This window comes from Lemur catta, chromosome 3 (genome assembly GCF_020740605.2).
Source record: "Lemur catta isolate mLemCat1 chromosome 3, mLemCat1.pri, whole genome shotgun sequence".
NCBI lineage: Eukaryota > Metazoa > Chordata > Mammalia > Primates > Lemuridae > Lemur > Lemur catta.
The window spans coordinates 44,920,533-44,942,530 of record NC_059130.1 but is presented as its reverse complement, the minus strand read 5'-3'; the positions used below and the strand labels follow the sequence as shown (position 1 = coordinate 44,942,530).

The following is a 21,998-nucleotide window of genomic DNA, read 5'->3' as shown; positions in this document are numbered from 1 at the left end:
TTGCAACAGCCCTTACTGTAATGCAGAATTTGAGATGGCTTTGGAAAAAATGTAATCATTACCATTATTATTCTAACACATGCAAATTTGTATGAAAGCTATATTGGTCATGGGACAAGGAGGTATTTCCTACTAGTTTCTGACAGGGCCCCATTCTCTCATAAGAACTCAGCCCTTGACATTAGGTGAGTATCTGTCCAGGTCATCAGATGGCATGGAGAGAGAGGGTTTGCTGAAACTTTTACCAACAGTACACTGTATGCACTTTCCGATTTATCTGAACATGCATTTATTGAGTGTCAGGTAGCCAACTAGACATTTCAGGTATCTGGCACAATCTCGGCCCTTAAGCGTACAATCTCATTAGGGAGAAAACACAACATATGATAGTTTTTAAAATAACAAACTAGGTAACCTTAAAAAAAATAGGCTGTATTTATGCACAAAATTCCATGGTACAAACTATCTTTGCAGTGGGAAGCCAGGAAGGGAAGATTGTCATGGGGTGGACTGGTTAAGGGCTAGTTATAAAAGAAGTGGCAAGAATGAAGGATGTCTGAGTTGAATCTTAAAGAACAGATAGAATCTAGGTGGGTGGATAAGAGGTTTGGGAGCAGGGGAAGAGGGAGCATTTCACATGAGTCAGGGAATCTCTTTACTTGTTTTAACTCTTCTGTATAACATCAGAGATATCACCTGCAGCTAGCATGCCAGTGCTGATGTTTCTTTATTAACAATATAGTGGTCATAAAAACAGCATTGACTTCAAGAAATACGAATGTGTCTAATAAAAGAGAGACAGCAAAACCTTCAAACAAATGAAAAACAGTGCAGGCTATTTCTCTCTTCTTGCCTTTTGTTTGGTGCTCATGAAATGCTACATGTGGAAGTCAGCCAACTGAGAAGGGGAGACGGCTGAAGGTGAGGGGGCTGAAGGCTGATAAACAGGATGACCTCCGTTTACACAAGGCAGGGCTACGGTGCAGACTGGACTTTCCCAACTTGAGCAGGACCCAATTACTTATCTGGAACAGCAAAGCAAGAATAACATCAATTTTATGAATTTACTACGAATTTTACCCCCACAGTATACAGAAGACAGACAATGTTAAATCTGATCTCCAAGAAAACTGAGTCTGTAGTTACATATGTGCCAAATTTCCACTGTATTTAGAAGTATATGTCGTCAGGTACAGCACTGAACTGAAACTGGAAACAAGAGTCAAGAAAGAGCAAAGTCAGCCATCTTCATAGTCCAGAGTAATCCTTCCCCCATGGTCTCACTTGTTTCTCCACGGAAAAGATGAAGACTGAGCTATGTGAACAACACCTGTGGGCTGGGGGAGGGGGGATGGATGAGGGGCAAAAGGGGGGCAGAGCAGCTGTTGGTTACGTAGAAATCTTTCCAGATGCACTGAAGGAAACGCATTCATCTTTGATAGAGGGGATGCCACCATGCAAAACTTTTCAATGAGGGATTTGAAGAATCCAATGACTCTTTAGTATACCAGGAATTTTCTTTCACAGAGGGTGACTTAGTATGGGTTCATCCACACTGAAAGAAAAACAAGAGATTATAAATTATATAAAGGAGCTTAAAAATTGCAAAAATGGAAGTGCTGGTAGTAAAGGTAAATATTCACTAAAGGTGACAAGTGGAGCAAGGAAATGCTTTCAGCTGGAAATCACGGACAAGATACAGGCCTTCAGGATGCAAAGGGGAAGAGAACCCCAGAGCTATGCTTCTCACGTTTTTCCTGTGCTTCCTTCCACCCAGAGATGGTGCTAAAATGCAGACTGGGTAGGGCCTGAGATTCTGCATCTCTAACAAGCTTCCCAGTTATGCTTATACTGCTGGTCCACAGACCACACTTGGAGAAATTTCTGTAGTACAGCCTTGGTGCTCATATGGAATGAGTTTAAAGGACAGTTTAGATTGATTTTTGAACAGTGCAAAGTCAGGAAAGTAGAAGTCATGCTCAAATGGAAAGTAAAATCAGAGAAAATAAAAATTCATGAAAGGAATGGTGGTGGTTCTAAACATCTGATTCTGGTGGGATATAATTTAAGGAGTGACAAATTTAATTTCATGAAATAAATGACACTTTTTGTGTGTGACACAACTGTGTCATTTTTGGACAAGACAGGTGGTATGTCTTAATAGCACCTTTCAAGGGGAGAACCAGATTCTGAGACTCTGGTCTCATGATGAACTGTCAGGGTAAACCACAGTTCAGCAGCTGCAAACGTGGTTGCAAATATAGAGATAAAAAAGTTTCTGAAAACAAAATTTCACATATGCCCTCCTCTGAGGTTGGCATCGTATCTTCCTGTGTATCTTGGGTGTAGCTTTTACCCTGCCAGAATTTAAACTCTAGAAACCAAATGAGGTGATAAACACAGCCAGTTTTCAGAAGAGTCAAAATAACCTGGCAAGAATTGAAACCACAAGTACCCAAGGACTCATTCATTCACCTTCCAAAAGCTAGTAGAAATGAGCACAAGGACTATAAAAGTTAGCTTCAGGTGTTAAAAAAAATTGGCACATGGTGTTTAGTGTGATAGTGTTCATTTTACCTTTGCCTTGTTCTAGAAACACACCCTACTTCTCCTACCCCACCCTTCCTTGGGGCCATGACACTATGGTTTCAGTGTGAGAAAAAAAATCAAATTACTGAAAGAGGAGGGTGTCTGAGACTTACAACTCTAACCTGGAAGTCAAGAATCTTGAGTTCTAATGCGGGGCACAGTGGCATGTACCTGTAATCCTAGCTACTTGGAGGCTGACTTAGGAGGATTGCTTGAGCCCAGGAGTTCAAGACCAGGCTGAGAAACATAGTGAGACCCCATCTCAAAAACAACAACAAAAAAGAGTCTTGAGTTCTAGAATTGTAAGGATTAACGCATGACCCCTGGATCCAGATGGGTACAAATTTAACACTGCCATTTTTTTCAGCTACTTCAGGCTATTTCATTTCTCTGTGCCTGTTTCTTATCTATAATGGGAATGTTAATAGTACCTACTCCCACAGACTTGTAGGCAATATTTAATTATTTAAGACATGTAAAACACTGGGGATAGTGTGCAACATGGAATTAATATTTAATAAAGTTTTATCATTATTGTAACTAACTCTGTTGCTAGCACAAGGCCTATAGTAAATTAGCTCAACTAAAAAGAGAGCTTGAACATCATGTCCACCAAGATCCTTTTCAGACTCAAAATTCAATAACTCTATGAATTAAGATAACCTTGGTCAATAAATGAGAGGTGTCCCAAAGCAGCTGAGCAAATAGTTCTTTGCTAGGTCTTTCTAGACCATCCAATGAGTTATTCAAGACCTAGGTTGGTGGGGCCACCCTTCCCTTTCAACTTCTATTAATACTTCACTGCTCCTCAATGAACTATGGGTTCTAGAAAGTTCTACCAACTGGCCTCAGAACATGCTTTCATAGTCCCACTACCATATCATTGTTTATATCATTTCCCTCCTCTAGACTACCTTTCTTCCCTGCTTCTCTCTATATACCTAAATCCTATCCATTTGTTAAAAGGCAACTCATGGCCAGGTGTTGTGGCTCACACCTATATTTCCAGCACTTTGGGAGGTGGAGGTGGAGGATTGCCTGAGGCCAGGAGCTTGGGACCAGCTTGGACAACACAGAAAGATCCCTTCTCTAAAAAATAAAAAAATTAAAAAAAACCCTAGCTGGGTATGGTGGTGCACACCTGCAGTCCTAGCTCCTGGGGAAGTTCGAGGTTACAGGGTTACAGTGAGCTATGATCACACCACTGCACTCCAGCCTGGGTGACAGAGTGAGATTCTATCTCAAAAACACAAACAAACAGAAAGGCATCAACTCAGTTTTCACCTTCTTTATAAGATCTTCTCTAATCACCAAACCAAATGATCTTTTTTCTTCTCCAATATAGCACTCATCAGCCCTTACCATACTTTGCCTTGTATTTTTCTGATTTTTTGTTTTCTGTATTTCTGTCTTAACTCTCCAATTAGATAATAATGTGCCTGAGGTAAGGGACAAAGGCTTACTCTTCTTGGTGTCTCAATCAAGCTCAGCATTTTCCAACAAAAAAGTGTTCAATAGACAACAATTAATTGATTTATTGTAAAAATCGGTGAGCCATTAAACTTCATATGGCAATGTGCTTACTATGGTAATTAAGCAAACTAATGAACTAATGCTAATACTCTTCCAGCCAGCACCTCTTCCTGTGCTTCAAGGACATCTAAAAAAAATTGAGTTGATCTACTTCCATCTAGTGGCAATTAAAACAGGCGGTTCCTGTGGCCAGAAAATGGCTCTGCGTAGACTGTGTCAGAAAAGACTTTCACTTAATAGCTGTGAGCATTAAAGAAATCTTCACATCTTGTGGGTTTTCTGCCACAGAGATAGGGAGGCCAGCCCCAAGTCAGGACCCCTTCCTCACTGGACCCCATCTATACTATGAAAGAGAAGATAGGATAATAAAACAGAATAAAAAGAAGCTCCACTGACCCTATATGCCCATCCAGTTGCCCTCTTCCTCCAAAGCCAAACTTTTTAAAAGAGACGACTACATGTTCTGCCTCTACTTTCCCAACGTGAATGATTCCTCCATGCTTGGTCAACTTCTGTCTTGATCTGTGCATTGAAAATGGTGTCCCCCTGACACCCTCGTTACATCTAGTGGCAACTGACTGGTTCTCCTGGAAGTATTTGAAACTGTTTTCCTTTTCTTCTTTCCTTGGCATTCATGACCCCATACTCTTCCTCTTCTTCCTTCTACCTCTCTGACAACCTCTTCTCCTTTTCCTCTTTCCTTAGCTGACTTGTGAGATCCTCTGGTTCCCACCATCTCTCCCAGGTCCTCTTCCATTCTCACACTCCTGACATGGAGTACCCACTCCTGAGAAGGCAGTTACCTCCTGAAATGTGAGAACCCCCAAATCCTCATCTGCCCCAAGGTAGCTTCTTGTGCTGCTATAGGCCCGATGGAACACAATGGGATGAAGCTCAGACACCTAAAGCTCAACACATTGCAAAACTGAATCCATGATCTTTGCCTCCAATACTTTGCCTTCTTTTATGTTCCCTTCTCAGAAGCAAATAGTTCTACCATCCACCAGTTCCCAGGTCAGAAACATGGCATCTTCTTTGATTCTTCTCTCTCCCTCTTAGCCAATTAACAAACACATTCAGTTGATTCCACCTCCTCTTATCTCCTGTACCCATCCTCACTGCTAATTCCCTTGACAGGTTTCATCAGCGTTAACTTAATAACTTCAAATGCCTCCAGAACAGGTCTCTTTGCCTCCAGACTCACCCCCCTCCCATATTTGCCATATTGCTGTGCAAGGTGATCCTCATAAGATGAAGAGTGCAAGGTGACACTGCTTAAACCCCTTTAGTGATATCCCAAAGACCTCAAGATAAAGTCCATGCTCCTGAGTATGGCTTATAAATTACTCTATGATGTGGCCTTTGGTGCTTCATCTCTTCCCAGTTTCTCTTTTACACTCTAAGCTACAGCCCACTGAACTACTAAGTTTATGGTCTGTAAGAGGGTTGCCCAAACAATCCCTTCAAGGAACCATCTTCCTTCATTTCTAGTATTTTGAAATGAGCCCAGTTGTCCATCTGGGTACTTAATATGTCACCAAAGTCTCATTTCCATAGTTCTTTTTACTTACATTCCTCTTCCTAAAAATTTATAGCAAGTCACTAAATCTTTGAAACTGAGAAATATTATGCCATCTTCATTTCTGCCAGATGGGCCACGTATTTTCTCATGTCTGTATCTTTTCTCAGTATGCTATTTCTCCAATTAAAGAAATCTAAACTTCAAGACCAAACTGAAAAATAATTGCCTCTTTGGGAAAACAGTAGGTAGAATTCATGCTCCACATTTTTGAGGGTCAACACTTACTAGAGCTGCAGTGGTTTACCCTTTTGTGTTAGGCACTGAGGGACGAGTGTCTGGAGATATACCTTCTTCTTAGGGGCCAGTACACATTAGTTTCTCAGTAAGTGCTTGTTGAATTGAATGTTTCTTGGATACTGTATTTAGAGCCTCATGTTCAGCCAGAACAAGAAGAAACATCACAGTGCAAAGACAATTCTGAGACAATCAGGAAAATTCCCTTTACATAAACCTCCCTTTCCTAATGGGGTATTACTTGTTCATTTGTTCATTTATTCAGCTCCACTAGCACCAAAAAAACACAGCTTTTAAGAGAAGCTAATAGATTTATCACCTTATCTGGAAACTTCATTTAAACAAATACCCCATGCAAATAGCTACTATGAGCTTAATATGTCTGGCTATAATAGGAAGTATCTTAAGGAAGGTAGAGAAAGGATCGACAGATGTGGAAACTCCTTGCCACCGATAAAACTTACCTCTTCTGAGATTTCTTGCCTAAAAATAGAAAAGAAAATAGAGAAATGCCATTAGCAAAAAATAGACAATTTAAACTTTTTAAAGAAAGGGAGAAAGGCGATCTCCACCCTCAAAACTGTCTTCTGTTAGGGGGACCCTACCTGTGTCTAAGGCAATTTGAAATACTGGCTTAATGTTCTAATTCAAACAGTGGTAAATACTCAAATAGAACATATGTGTTGATGCAGATGCCTCTAGGGGTTCTATTGCATTCTCTGTGCTGCTCATAAAGACAGAAGTCCAGGCTGAATTGCCTGGTGGCCAGACCAATATGCCTATTCACGTATTTATCCCTTTCCAACTTGCCGTGTCATCATACCCACAGATTCCTCCTTTAAAGGACTTAGCTGCTAATACAGTGAGAATGCATTATGTCTCACAGCAGCTTCTCTGTGTGGATCCACGAGAATCATTCTGGCCTCATTGTTAGGAATTGCACAGCCTCATCTAAGTAACTGACATGTTTTTATCTTACAATCACAGCGAATATCACAACAGGTTGTGTTTCCTTCTTTGATGGGCTGCAAGGAAACTGAGAGCCGGATCTGAGACTCTCTCCTATCAATTGTATAAGACACTGTGACACTCATTTTTGTGCCCTAACTTCAATTTGGGTACTTATTTTTGTACCCTAAACTTAAATTTGGCTTTTTTTCTTGCTTTTTAACTAATTTTAATTTGATATACTGAATATATTTTGTATTGTCTTACATTTTTGGAAAAAAGCAGACTATAGATAAGTAGATACTTTTATTTAGAAAAAAGCTCTTCGAGGAGAAATGATCATTTGGGAGGCAGTATATTTCAGTGGCTGTCAGCTGGAGCTGGAGCATTATCCTACCTAAGTACAAACCCTGTTTTGCCACCTGCAGTGTAGTGTGTCTTTGAACAGCTTCTTATCTTCTCTAAACCACAATTTCTTCATCTGTAAAAAGGGTACAGTAATTGGATCTTCCTCATTGGGTTGATGAAATAAAATATATTCAAAGCATTTAGGCCAGGGCCTAGCACTTAGACAGTGTTCAGTTACTGTTTTAATTGTTTAAAGTGTTAGAAATTACTATTTTAAATGTTTTCTTCCAAAATCCAGCCTGCTGATGACATGGACCAAATGTATTTGAGCAAGGACAATCAAGTCTCAAGTAATTTCAAGTTCCATTTATTTATCTTCATGTACTCTTTCTTTTAGGAACAATGAAACAATAGATTGCAAGAATCTGTTCCTACTGAGAAGGTTTCTTTTGAAAGAAAAGGGAACTACGGGGCATGTGTTCAGTTTCATGCCCTGTTCTAAACCTGTGTGTCGGTTCTTCCAACCGAGGAAAAAAACAGTCTCGTGAATCTGAATACCAGTGGTTTTAGGGTACATATCTGGGTAGGAGTCTAATCTCTGACTCTGGCATCTGCTGACATGGGATTTTAGAGATTTGCTCTAAAGCACCATTGCCTCAGTTTCCTCATTTACCAAACAGCGTAGTCAATTTACCTTATTTACCAGTGGTAGTGACTGTGCTTCTAGAGGAGCACTGGGGAACATGTTTCTGGAGTCCTTCCTTATTCCTTTCCTAGAAAAAAGGCGCTAAAGTCTGAATACCAAGACTACTAGGGAAAAGGCCAAAGTGCCAGGTTTAGAAGATCCATCTGAAGACAGAAGAACAGGGGTCAGGATTCTGGTCACTTCACTGGCTACCATGCTCTAAATATTTACCTGTCCACTTTTTCTAGCTTTTGGAACCCAATAAAGCCTATAAAATTCTCAAAATAGATGAATACTGCATAAATGCAGATTTATTATTTTTTACTTTTATCGTTGTAAATGCATGAGCTATATTTTGTCTTAGAAAAGCTCTTAGGTTTAGCCAGGGAACCTAGCCATCATTTCTACCATGGTCTCGGCAGGAAAAAATATTTTTCGTGTTTTTAAAGAACCAACTTACAACTAAAATTTTTGGAAGACAAAATCATCTGTAATTTGGAGCTATTGGCAGATGCTTCACAAATGAAGACTATGTTATGTTATGTTACAGATACCCTGACTTTCCTACACAGTCAGTGATCATTTTGGGGCTTCTGGTCTCTTTGTTGGCATGACTGTAACTAGCCTAACTGCCCGTTATCTATTTCCTGTTTGCACCACACTGATTCCTGCAGCGGGAGCAAGCAATTTTCAAGTTATCGGTTTGAGATCTTGTACAGAAATGACACTGAGATAAAAAATTAAAAACAACCTTACTGCTTTTCTCACCCCTGATTCTAAAACAGCCTTAGCCACCTAACCTTTCACTAAATACACATGACTTTGATTCTGTAAACATTTATTAAAAGATTTGGGAATCTGGGAATAAATATCCTCCTCATTAGGGTGACTTATAGTTCCAAAGTTCTTAAAGTCCTTTGGATAGTAGCCACAATTAAGTTCCTGCACAGCAGCAGTGCCGCCCTCCATTGTCTTTCTGCATTGGTTAGAAAACTCATCTCGCACCCTCTATTCGGAAATTTGGATGAAAGATCAGATTGAGTGGAAGACCTCTAAGGATTGATAGATAACATTTCTGTAACTGCCAGCGCAGATGGACAGAGGGAACGCTTTGCATATTGTATTCAGTGAATAGAATACATACTAACCAATTCGAAGGAAGTGAAATCTAAATGGCAATTGACTGACCCCACAGAAAGGCAGCACAGAGCAGTTGGTTAGCAGTTATTCTGAGGTCATTTGTGGTCCCTGAACTTGAAACATGGATATTTTAAAAGCTGCCCAATGTCTAATATCTAGTGTTCAATGGTTCTGCCCGGCAAGTTTGGCCAAATGTGGCAGTGCACACCCCAGGCTTGCCGCAGACTGTGGGCCTGTCACTGGTGGACTGGTCCCACTTTAAGGCTTGGACACACTGAAGGGGAGCTAAGGGGAGTGATACTGTCATTCTTCTCTGGTAAAATTCTGCCTACTATTCCAGGCAGCAGATATTAACTTCTCTAGAAATCTTTCTTCTTCCCTTTTCTTCTCTAGTCCAAGGTGGAGGGAAAGTGCATATGGTACATATATGCTGCGGCCTTGGTGAATAGACACTGGGGAGAACACATGGGGGTTTCTCCCAGAGTGAAGGCAACTCCCCTGTGTCAGGATCCTGGCATGTATGTGACTCTTGAAGAGGTCAGGGATTTGGGAATAGTGCCTTGAAAACCTTAGTGGACATTAGATTCATTTCTTAGTGGAATTATAGCACTGAAATCCAGGGCATGTAGCCTCTTAGAGGACAGAGATTATGTATCCTTTTTTCAGAATTAAATAAGAGCAAAGAACCATAAGAATATCTCATTTATTATCACCCTAGCAAGAGATCTTAAAAATAATAGGCATTTTTAAAAGGTTTGTCAGATAAAAAGCAAAAACCAGCCAGCTGTTTTAACAAAGGTGTGGACTGGGCTAATTTACATGCCTCCAGGGACTGATGTCTATAGAATGTAAAGCTTGGCATCCTGCTTCAGTTGAATCTATTGCACTTAATTTCCTGTAGGTTTTTTTTTCTTTTTCACTTTAAAGTCATAGTATTTTCATATGTAGTTAAACTCACATACCTTTTCTTAATCGCCTTGCCAGCCAAATAATAAACATCAACCCAGAGAACGCAGTAACCATGACTGCCACTGGAATGAAGAGGGGGTTATAGTCACCCTCCTTGATCATAGAGAAACTTCTATCCAATTCTGGAAGAGAAACCAGTAAGACACAGAGTATGAGACCACAAGCATTATTTCCTTAGTCCATCTTAGGATATTTGACTTTCTTCCTCCTTATGTCTCACAACAATAGCCCATTTGGTACCATTTGACAGATGAGGAAACTGGAGTGGGACTGCGTGATGAGTCTACAGCAGGGGCAGAGACTGGACCAGCCTTGTTATCCCAATGCAGGTGGAATCTCAATCCCCAGATTTGTGATGCATGGAATTCCTGGGATGTATCTAAAAATCTTGGCAAGAGGTGATCATCACTATATTTAGCTCCATGGCTTTGTTCAGTGGTTGGAACTCTGGAACACAAAGAGCTAAAAAGCCTAGTACAACTTCAGGAAAAATAAAATCCAGTGATCTGAACTGGGTAACTTGTCAAAGGAAACTACTAATGCCTTTACTTTAAAGCAGTTATACAAAAATAAGCACTTTATATGCCAAGGACCTGCACTAATCTATCTTTCAAATGGTACCATCCCACCACTTCCCTCCACTTCCTTCACAATTAAGTAAAAGAACATATCTGTGTATCCTCCTGGAAGCATGAACTAAGTTCACTTGGGGGTCTTTGCTGAAAAAACACTGATATGAAAAGTATCTGTCTTCCGATACCACCATTTGAAGGAAGCTACTTTTACATATTGGCACAGGATCTGATGATATCCCTAATTCTTTGTTACTTTGATGAACTCTTTCAAGGTGTTTCCATCCGCACACCCTAATATATAATGGAGAGATGGTTCAGTTTCCCAAAGGCGTCAAACAGAAGACACCTATTGGCTCAATGAAGATAAGGAGGGAATGGGCACTAACTAGCCCTTCAAAGGAAATGTCTCTGATGGGCCTGATATTCAGTCCTCTGCCACAGGCCTCCCTGACCCCTCTGCTCTTCTACTCTACTCTCTGGCCCTGGGCACACAGGGATCAGCTTCTCTGATAGCCTCTATAGACCCCACCCTTTAAAGACTTTTGTTATCCATGCAGATGGTCTCAGGGGCAGATATAAGTGGCTATTCTTTCACATGCTAATCTAACATGCATTTGTTTTAGCACCTATTGCCAGGCACTGTGCCAGGTGGAGGGTACACAGAGATGAAGAAGACATGGTCCTTCTCATGCACGCACAGATTTGGGAAGTATCAGCTTAATGATAATTGAGAAGTATCCACTATTTTGGGAATTAGGTGGTCACTGGTGACCTTTGTAGAGGCGTTCCAATGGACCAACAGAGAAGTCAGATGGTAACAGACAAGAAATAAATCAGTGCAGACAGTGGGTTTAGATTTTAAGAGTTATGGTGGAGGATAGAACAGCCAAAGATTTCATAGTACATTAATGCATACAAATTTATTTTTAGGCCACATGTATTTAGCAAAACAAAAATTTAAAAGTGTAGTATATCTGTCCCCACCATCTGCTCATCCATCATCAACTCCATCTGTAAATCTTCAGTATATTGGGACAAACTTACTTACTTTGACATATTGGACTAGGGCTTGACCAGATTCCAGATGATTCACAAATAGTTTTCTTCCCCCCGATTAACTCAGTTCCTTCTGAGCAGCTGAAGGTGCATGCAGAGGAAAAGCTGAAGTTGGCCAGGGGGTGGCTACAGTCCATCGCCCCCAAATCTGGTGCTGATAGAGGCTCACACTGGATCACTTCAGTGAAAAGGAAAAAACAGTATTTCTAAGTAGAAAACCTCCCTTGACCAAAGATTTTTTAGCCAAAGCTATCTGACTCAACTGTGGAACTATTCACATGAATCTAGAAATTCCTAGTTTCTAGAAATTACTTCTGATAATGTGTCCAGACTTTATCTTCTTGAAAACGGTGGAAGGTGGTGAGTCAGGGATGAAGCCAAGAGAGTGCTGAAAGCCCGTGGTGGGGAGGGATGGTCCCTCCAGGCTGCTGCCCCAGCCGTGGTGAGCCTGCAACTCTACTGGAAGTGCCATGCCACAAAACCTCTGTCTAAAGGGTTCTTATGGAATATTCTCAGTGAATGTAGAAAATTTCCACCTTTTCACCTGTCCTAAAGTCTGCCCAAGTGTCTCAAGAAAACATCCCAAGTCTCTGAAGTAAGTCCAGCTTCTGTAAAATTTTGTAGGTGGGTCGATTTAGTTCTATGATTTCAATCATGGATTTTTATAGTACTTTCAAGAATTAAGCTATTTAATACTTAAACTAGTGAGTCAGGAGCATAAACACAGAAAATGTAACCAAAACTTCACAAATTCTAATGCCACCAGTTTTCTCCCAAAAGACAGTAACCTTGGCAGTTAAAAAGGAGAAAAATCTGCCATGTTTCAAATTTAAAAAGGTCAAGAAAGTTTTTTTTTTTTTCATAGCAACTGTTATTCTCCCAAGAGTTCATGCAGGAGGAAAAATAAAAGATAACTTTAAGAATAGACAAAATAAAACAATCAAGAAAGACTTCTACTCCCCTGAGAAGGAAATTGGTTGATTTAAGTAAGACACCACATAAAATAGATGTTATTGAAAGGAGAGTAACTAGAATTTAACTGAGGTTCAGCTAGGCTGATTATTTATACCATGGCAATGAGAAAAATAAAAAAATATATACTACAACCATGTTGTATTGCTGTAAATTATTTTACACACTTTGAAATGGCTTCAGAGATTTTATTTTTTGCTTGGGATTTTTTTTCTTTTTAACTTTAGTAAGAATTACCCCTTTGAGAAGCATCACAGTATAATCTAGGTTAGGTTAAATTATTCTCCAAAAGAGAACATAGACTTCTTAGCAAGACTCCACCGAATTTTCTCAGACTGTAAACACAGGACTGCCTTGACAAAGCCTCTACTCTGAAGTTACTCACCTTCACAGGTCGGTTCTAGAGATGACCAGTTTCCAAATGGTCCGCAAGTGGTTTCTTCAATCCCAATTAAGTTAGTTCCCTCCGAGCAGTTGAAGGCACACCGTGAGCTGAAGATGAAGTCTCCCAAAGGGTGAGTACAGGACATGGTACCCAGCTTTGGGGCCTCCAAAGGCTCACACTGAGTCACTTCAATAAGGAAGGAAATAACATTGGAAGTGTTAGAGGGCCTGATGCCTGAATTTGAATCCTAGCTCTGCCACTTGATGGCCATGTGCCTGTAAGCATGGCTACTTAGACCCTCCAGCTTCAGTTTCTTCATCTATAAAAGAGGAGTAATGATAATTGTATTAACTTTATAGGGTTGGTGGGGGAAATAAATGCAATTCAATTAATGTAAGTCAAAGACTTAGAGCCTGGCTCATAAGAAGTCCTAATTAATCATTAGCTAGTCTTCATATTATTATCTTTGGCATTATTGTGGGAGATAATTTTTAAACCCAGATAAGTCTAAGTGGGAATGACCAGCTCAGTTGGAAAATAACTATGACATCAATGCCCCAGAATATATTAGAGTATTGAGAGTAGGAAGTTCAGAGAAAGAGTGGGTCTCCAAAATCAGTCTTCTTTGCAAGGGGAGAAGATAAAAGCTTAAAAAGCATCTTGCCCTCAATTCTATCTTCACCCTCTCTAGCTCAGTTCCAGAACTTTAGCTCATATAATTTCGACAGCCATCTCTAAAAACTGTATGTATTTCCTTTCTGTAATTTGTGGTATAATAGATAAAATTAAGACTTAGAAATCAAAATCTTTATATTTTAGACCCTGCCATGCCATTTGGGCAAATATCACAACTCCATGTCTTATTCCTTATCTGTCAAATTTAAGCCATCATTGTGACATTGCACAGAGATTTCAATGAAGAATGGACTCGAGGAATTAGAAGAATTTTTGTATTTTCTATACACAAGTCCAAATTAAAGTTGGGAATGATATGAGATTAGAGAGAAAGATAGGAACTGAGACAAAATGATCTTATCTTTTTCCATTGATATAATGAGTATCTATTATATATCAAGCATTCCTCTAGGTCTGTAGGAGGTTTCATCCTGTAGGACTAATGATAGGTAGAAATTCAAGGGCGGACAGTCACATATATGTGATGTGTTTCAATTGTTTTTAATTGATCAGCCTGTCTGTAGTATGAATAATATAGTTGAGGGAGGCTACTTTAAAGTTGTGGAACTCATCTAGGAGACTATTGCAATAATCTAGGAGGAAGATAATGAGGGCAATGGCAGTAGAGTTGACAAGTAAGAGACAAATTAGAAAAATAATAAGTTATAAACATTATGTACCTTGCATAAATGTTGGGGGCAGTAAGCGAGCCTCATGCCCATGTAAATAGTGGTTCCACATACTGAGAAAAGGAATACATAAGGGAAAGCAGGCTGGGGACAATAGATTTTATAGCCTTTGAGAAATCCCAAAGGCTATCCTTAGCATATTTGAAGTTCAGGGCTGGAGACAGATTTGTCAGACCAAAGATCACATAGATTTATGAGTCCACAAAAGTCAGTAAGTTTGACCAAGGGAGACATGTAGAGTCAGAAGAGAAATAGATAAGGTATTATACAAAGGCTGAGAAATAATAATAGTTTATGGGCATGGATAAGTGCCCACAAAGGATCTCAGGAGAAATGATCACAGGTAGGAAGAGAACCAAAAAGGAGCAAAATGTTCAGAAAGTAGTGAATTGGGCATACCACTGATACAATGATTAAAAAATAAAGTTCAGGAATAAGGGAGGGTAAAGTACTTGGAAAGATTTACAGCTCAGGGATTGAGTGAAATGAGTTAGATCTATTGCAGTTGATTGACATTTAAATTTATTTTGGCTTTAATTCTTTATTCTTTACAAATTTATTGCTTTTTTAAAAAATTATATTGTCCAATTCAATCCAAGCTCACAAGCAAAAGCGCATAGTCTGAATCCCACAGATGTAATGATAAATAGGACACTTACTGATCTCAAGATGCTTTCAATATCAGGGTAGATGAATGAGTAAACAGGTGACTTCAAGAAATGTAGGAGAAATCAGAAAGAAATATGTGAAACTATCAGAAGACAGAATAGGGACACTTAGCCTGTCTTGGGGTCTAAAGAAAGCTTCCTGGAAGGAATGGTCCCCAAACTATGTCTTAAAGATGAACAGGTGTGTTAGCCACGTGCAGAATGAGAGAGAAGGCCATGAGCAGAGTCAGTAAGATACACAGCTCATAGCATAAGTGTGTAGAACTATGAGTATTCTGATGTTACGAGAAGGAAAAAGCAAGATTGTGTTCCGGGTAACTCACTTTCCTAATGATAAGTAGTATAGATTCTTTCAGACTTTAGAGTTCTAATTAATCTAACAAGCTCATTAAAGTGTGAGCTTCTTCAGAGCAGGAATCCACCATGCCTAATTCCTTTTCTTGTAACCCTTACAGCTTTTATTCCAACACCGTGTTCCTTGTGGTACTCAAAAAGACTTGTTGAGAAGTGAATTGAAACTTCATGCTGACTTATGAAATCTTTACGGAAAGGTAACAACATTGTGAAAGCAGAACTTTCTGATCAAAACTTCCCATTTCTCAGAATGGCTAGTATCATTTCATTCTAACCAACTTCCAGCATAAGCTACAATGATCCTGTGTCCTTACACAGGAAGAAACAAAGAAAGGAGAGACTTACCAAACTGACACTGGGGTCCATAGAACCCTGCGTCACAGTTGCAGGTGTAATTATTGATGGTTTCCACACATTCTCCGTGGCCGCTGCATGACCAGGGCTGGCAAGAAGCTTTAAGGAGATCAGAAAAAAAAAAATATTTTAATGAGATTATATTTTAGTACTCACAGTCATTTCTTTAGAAATAATTTTTGTCTGAGACTATTTTAATAAACAGGAAAGGTTTATTTGTACATTCATAGCATTTTTTGCGTAAAAATCATACATTAAAATTTTTATTTATGGAATATACTAGACATAGGGCTATAGACAATTATTTGCTTTTAGAATGAAATTACTGACACTAATCCTCCATAACATTTATAATGAAACTTAGTAGCATACATTGAAACTCTTAAAATTACTTGTTTTTAATGTAACAAGCAGTTAAATGATGATCTGACCTTAATCATTTCTGTGGGCAATCATTGCTTGGCAATCCCTTTCTTTATAGAAAGCATTAAGAATAAGAAGTCCAAACTTGCTAAAATAGTAGACCCCAATTTATAAGAGACAAAATTAACTATGTTTCACTGTTAAAATATGACTTGGAAAAATTCTGTTTTGGAATTGTTATAAGAGATTTTACAAAAATTTTCATACACCAAAGACAGTGCAATGTTAAGTTATATAGACTTATATGAGATGGGGCCAAGAAGGGAACACATAGCACCAAGTTCCCTGCTTCGCAATGAGGAGACTAAGGTACCGTGAGCCTACACCCCCAACTGGCCCCAGCTCTCTGCTTCCGCTCCCTGGCCCTGTCAGGGACACCGATTGTCTCGTTCTTCCTCCTTACTTCCCATACATACTTATCATCATGATGTAACTTAATTTAGGGCTATAGCTTTTGGGTATAGGGACCTGCTTACACACCAAAAATGCTCAGAAGTGACATGATTCAAGCTTCTATAGAGGACTGCAAGTATTTTAGAATGAACTAGCAACTGTTCTCAGTCCCCAGCATTTCCGTGGGGTTAATCTGGTTATTCTCTTAACTCTGGTGTTCCTGAGTCTGAGGTAGCAGAGCCGTCGGTCACTCCCTACCTGTGTAACAGAGGGCTGTCTTCGGTTTGTAGCAGGAATCGTCGTTCCATTTTCCCGCATCTTTTTCCCTTTTGATGTAGATCTCCACACAGTCCTCCTTGCTCTTCCTGTTGTTGGGCTCCCCATCCCCCCAGTTCTCCGCTTCTTTAGTGAGAGACTTGTTGGTTCCCACCCACGTCCATATCCCTCCCACCTTCCGGATTCCTATCCAGTAGTAAGAACGACTGAAAGGCAGTGTCTTCCCCAGGTACTCGATTTCCCCCTTGTTTTGTATGGCAACTAAATCTGTGTAATTTTCTTGGCAGAACTTTCTAGCCCTTGCCCAGTTCATGGGTTTTTCAGAATAATGGTAAGTCCAGCAGTTGGTTCCATGATATGCCAGGAAATCTGAAAGACATCAGTGTGAACTATGTAGACTCACATGATGTTACAGCTGAAAAGAACCTAGCCCTAATCCAGGCTGAGCCTGCGGAGTGAGCCTGAGCCTCATCTCAGGATCCCAGAATTAGTTGTTTGCAGGTGTGAAGTAGAATCTAGACCTTCTAGCTTGAAGATAGAATGGTTTTTACCCATGGTTCTCTTTCAGACAAATTTGGTAGCTTTCTAGATTTATTTTCATAATATTTTTTTTTCTCAAAATTCTTTCAAATGAAGTTTAAGCAAATATTTTAGAAATTCATATTTCTTTTTCTTAGTGTCTTTCAATCATTTAAAGTATAATATCAAATATCTCTAAAATTTACAATCTACTGTTTTATCCTGGGATAATTTTGTAAAAGCCAACACATATATATACCCAAGGGAGAAGCAAAATAAAGACAAGAAGAACAATGACGTACTGTTAAGTAATCTCTTTCATATCAAAAAGATAGTATTTTACCACAGAAAGAACTGCTTCTGGGGAAGTCTCCACAGACAGCCCACGCCTTATATATCTAACTGCATAATAAAAAAAGAACAATTTACAAAGCCAAGTGATGTAGGATTATGACATATCATGTTCTATACACAAGGATATTCCACTGATGGTGTTTAATAAACATGGTGCCTCAAATGTGAGGGCTTTGAAGAAACCGAATTAAACACACAATTACATAATGACTCCATAATAATGTATACCATTCTAAGCATGGTATGGTCTGTGCAAAACACTATTATACAGTAAGGTAAAAGTTTTCATAGCCATCAACATTTATGAGTTTTTACTGTGCAGGGCAGATACATTGGAGAAATATCAAAAAAAATACAGATTCAATTCTTACAGTTTCCTAAGGATTCTGAACAAGGAATAACAGATGCAAAAAATACATAATCTTAATCAAATCAAATATATCAGACACGAATTGGAAACTTAGGAACAGATATGATCAATGGGTAAAGAACATCATAAAATAAACACTTGGAGCAGAGTTTTGAAGGAACATTCCACTGCAGTACAAGTTCTAAGAGGGAAGAGACTGTTGTGTCCCCTGCTGTACCCTCAGTGCCTAGAATAGGGTTTGCCTATTGTAGGGACTAAGAAAATACTTGTTGAATGAAACAGCACTCGGTTCCCATGTGGCACAAGGCAGACATGGTATGAGGAATGTGTCAGTGGCGGAGTAAGCATGTTTGTTTGGTCAGAGCTGAAAATCCAAGCTAGGGAGTAAGAAGAAGCAGCTTACTTAATAAATGGAAAAGAAAGTTCAAAGCTATTGTTGGAGAGTCTTCAAGATTCAGACATAAAACTTGTCACATCAATGGAAGAAGGACCAAAAAGATGTAAAGCTCTTAAGGAGCTCACACTGTAATTATAGACATGACATTGATCCACACTGAACTATTATAAAAAATAGAAAATAAAGTGCTAAATACTTGGTAAAGCTTGTAAATGCTTTATTAGTGATTTCTTAATTAACTTTACTCCTTTATAATTGAAGGCTTTTGAGGGACTGTTATGATCTGAGCCCTGCAGCTAGGGATATGGCAGGTAAAAAAATTCTAACCTTCCTAACCTCCTAGCTTTCTGGGGAAGAACTAAAGGTAAGAGTAAGAAAAGAGATGCTCATAGAAATGATAGAATTAACAACTATCTACTTAATAATATTCCCTGCGACTATATACACTCAGTAGACATTTAAGAAAAATAAACATAAGTAAGAAAGGCTGAGCAACATATAAATATCATAACATACCACAACAGAGCATTGTCCAAACCCACAACTTGAAGATGTTCCATAAGTCCCTCTGAGTGCTCTGACATTTCCATAGAAACATCTGCAAATAAAACACAAAATTGTACTTAGATTTATACTCTTAAACCACATGTTTGCAACACTTGGAGGTGATACTACAACTTTCCTAATGTTCAAAATAAAACACACATGTCCACTACTAAATCTATTATGGTAATAGATTTCTCAGGCATTGGGGAAAAAGTAACTTCAAATTTACCTCAAAACTGATGTAGAGTTTTGTTGTTTTATTTTATTTTCATGCTTTACTGTCAAGTTGCTAATCATTACTGCTTTAATTTTTTTCTACATTTTAGTATTGTTTGTACCTGCTTTTCTTCTGAGCTGTTAGGCCAAACTATTTAATATTCAGCATGTATATTTTTAAAAGTATTCATAGTGCTCAATGAACTATTGATGTTTATATTTAATGTTATAACCCCACTTGATCATAATGAGTCAATGCCTCAAATACCTAAAAACATGAGAGAGCCAAACAGACAACAGCAAAGAAAAAGCAGTTCATTTTTTCAAATAAAAAGAAATACACTGTTGAGCAATTAAAATGACAAAATCACAGCTCTTCTACACAGCTTAAAACCTTAATTTTCTGAAGTGTATCACTTCTCAGGTAAATGCAGTATTTAGTTGTAAAAGTACTGATTTCACCAGTACCTCTCTTCAAAAGTCTCACCAGGGATAAAGTCAAGGAGAGGAAATCAGCACATTGAGAGGAAAGATTCTAGGAACACTGTTTCACACTCTGAGAGCATTTATAGTTTCTATCTTTCTTGAAACCAAAAATAACATGGGTTGCCACTTGCCACCTGCATCTATTGCCCCAAGAGTTTCTGAGTATCTGGAAAGGCTCACCATGGCTTTGCTCGGTCCTTCCCTGGTCTTCCGCAGCCCTTCAACCTGGGACTCAGCACCACGGGAATCTGGGTCCTTGCCCAGTGCAGCCAGCCTGCTGTGCTGCAGGGAGACCACACTGAGTGTCACCAGAAAGGATTGCTTTCTTTCATTTCTCTAACCCGGTCCCACATCCTCCCCCCCCCTTCACCCTCCCCTCCCTTCTCCTCTTCTCTCTGCTCTTTCCCCACCCCTTTCCTCAACTGGCCTCCATCACCTCCCCTGAGAGAAAATGAGCTTCTGGCCGGGAAGATGTTGGCTAGATTCTCTTCCTTCCCTCCTTCCCTCCTTTCGTCTTTCCATCCTTCCTCCTCATCTTTCTCTCCTCCTCCCCCTCCCCTTATTGTTGTTGTTCTCTTTTTTTCCTTCCTCCTCTTCTTCTTCCTCCTCCACCTCCCCATTCTTCTCCTCTTCTTCTTCTCTCTCTTCTTGTCCACCTCCTCCCTCTTTTCCACCCTTGTCCACCTCCTCCTTCTTTCCCACCCTCCTCTACTTTTTCATAAATATTAGGCTAACTCTTGGCTACCTGTGGTAGATGGCCGCTGGAAATTGCAAACAACACAAGCCAAAACTGTCTTTTGGACAAATTTATGACGTCTGCCAAACTTCAGTAGAGCTCGCTAGCATACCTGACCAATTTCAGTTCCTTCTTCTCCCTCTTTCCTTGCTCACCACCTAGTGGAGGTCCTTGTTAATGGCACTTCCTAAGGCCCTGAAGATAGCGTTTCGCCCTTGTATTCCTGGAGTGTAACATGTGAAGCAGATAAGATTGCACATGAAATTAAGGCATGTCTGATGAAGGACAATCAGAAGGAAGGGTCACTGACATAATCAGATTCGCATTTTTAGAAAGATAATAATAGCAACAATAATAGCTATAGAGCTCAGCCCCCATAATTATTGCTTTATTTAGTCTTTAGAACAGCACTCCACTGTAGCTACTATTATTATCTCCATTTTAAAGAGTCTGAAAGAGGTTAAGATTGTTACCTTAGTCACATAGCTAGTGAGAAACACAGTTGGGGTTTTGAACTGAGGCCAGTCAGTTCCAAAGCCTGCACTCTTAATCATTAAGCTGAACTTCTGGCAGGAGCTTAGAAGACACGGTAAAGTGGGGACAAAACTCTCATGGGTCTGAAAGTGTCAATGCTCCTTCTATCCCCTCAAAGAAATGTCTGGAGTTGTTTTCTAAGTCCTCTCCTCTAATTCTCTCTTGAACCTTGTCCAATCAGGCTTTCAACCACACCAATACCCTGAGACGGCTCTAACCAAGGTCCCACACTTCACTAACACCAAAAACCTATTTCCTATCCTCGTTTTATTTCACCAGGCAGCTCCTGTTTTCCTCCTACTTCATTGGCTGTTCCCTCTCTGTTTCATGTGTTGAGTCTCCCTTATCTCCCCAACCTCCAAACCTCTGGAGTACTCCAGGGATCACTGCTTTTCTCTTCTGTGTCTATCCTCACTGGGCGATCCATCCACTCTTGTAACTTTGACCATCCAAATGCTACTGAATTCCAAAGTTATGTTTCCAGCCAGGACCATTCCCCTGCAGCCAAATGCCTACTCAGCATCTCCATTTAGCTGTTCAATATGCCTCTGATACCTTACATATCCCAAACTGAACTTCTGAATTTCTCTTCAGTCCTGGAGGGCTCTTCCCACCGCCATTCCCATCTCTGTAAATTATAACTCCATCCTTCCAGTTGCTTAGACCAAAACATTTGGAGTGAACTGAGACTTCTCTATTTTTCTCACAATTCATATTCAGTATGTCAGCAAATTTTGTTGGCTTTATTTTTAAAATATTTTCAGCATTCAATCACTTCTATTTTAGTAGGCATCCAAACCACTATCGTCTCTCACCTATATTATTACAAAAACCTCCTATCTGGACTCTATGCTTCTAAACTTTTCCTCACCTCAAGTGATTCAATTAAACTGTATAGCATTCAGGGCCCCAGCCAGAGACAGAAATCATCCGAGATGGATAAATTCTTCACCCATTTAAGAGCCTTTAACGGAGGGACCACTTACTGGGCA

At 39.6% G+C, this 21,998-nt stretch overlaps 1 protein-coding gene across 1 annotated transcript; it reads right to left on the bottom strand.

Moving 5' to 3' along the window:
- Positions 1–272: 272 nt before the first annotated feature.
- Positions 273–20,236, bottom strand: SELL (selectin L). The gene is made up of 10 exons (XM_045547409.1): positions 20,173–20,236; positions 19,917–20,018; positions 19,005–19,086; positions 16,831–17,217; positions 15,748–15,855; positions 13,017–13,202; positions 11,652–11,837; positions 10,022–10,150; positions 6,403–6,421; positions 273–1,555 (listed from the first exon to the last, which is right to left on the bottom strand). Exons 2-10 carry the CDS (start codon positions 19,917–19,919, stop codon positions 1,522–1,524), a joined length of 1,134 nt encoding a protein of 377 aa, XP_045403365.1. The 5' UTR covers positions 19,920–20,018; positions 20,173–20,236; the 3' UTR covers positions 273–1,521.
- Positions 20,237–21,998: the final 1,762 nt, after the last annotated feature.

Coding starts and splice junctions, on each gene's coding strand:
- SELL (XM_045547409.1), bottom strand. Junction 17,218..19,004: donor TTGGACAATGCTCTGTTGTG/GTATGTTATGAT, acceptor GATGTCTTTCAG/ATTTCCTGGCATATCATGGA. Junction 15,856..16,830: donor GACAGCCCTCTGTTACACAG/GTAGGGAGTGAC, acceptor ATCTCCTTAAAG/CTTCTTGCCAGCCCTGGTCA.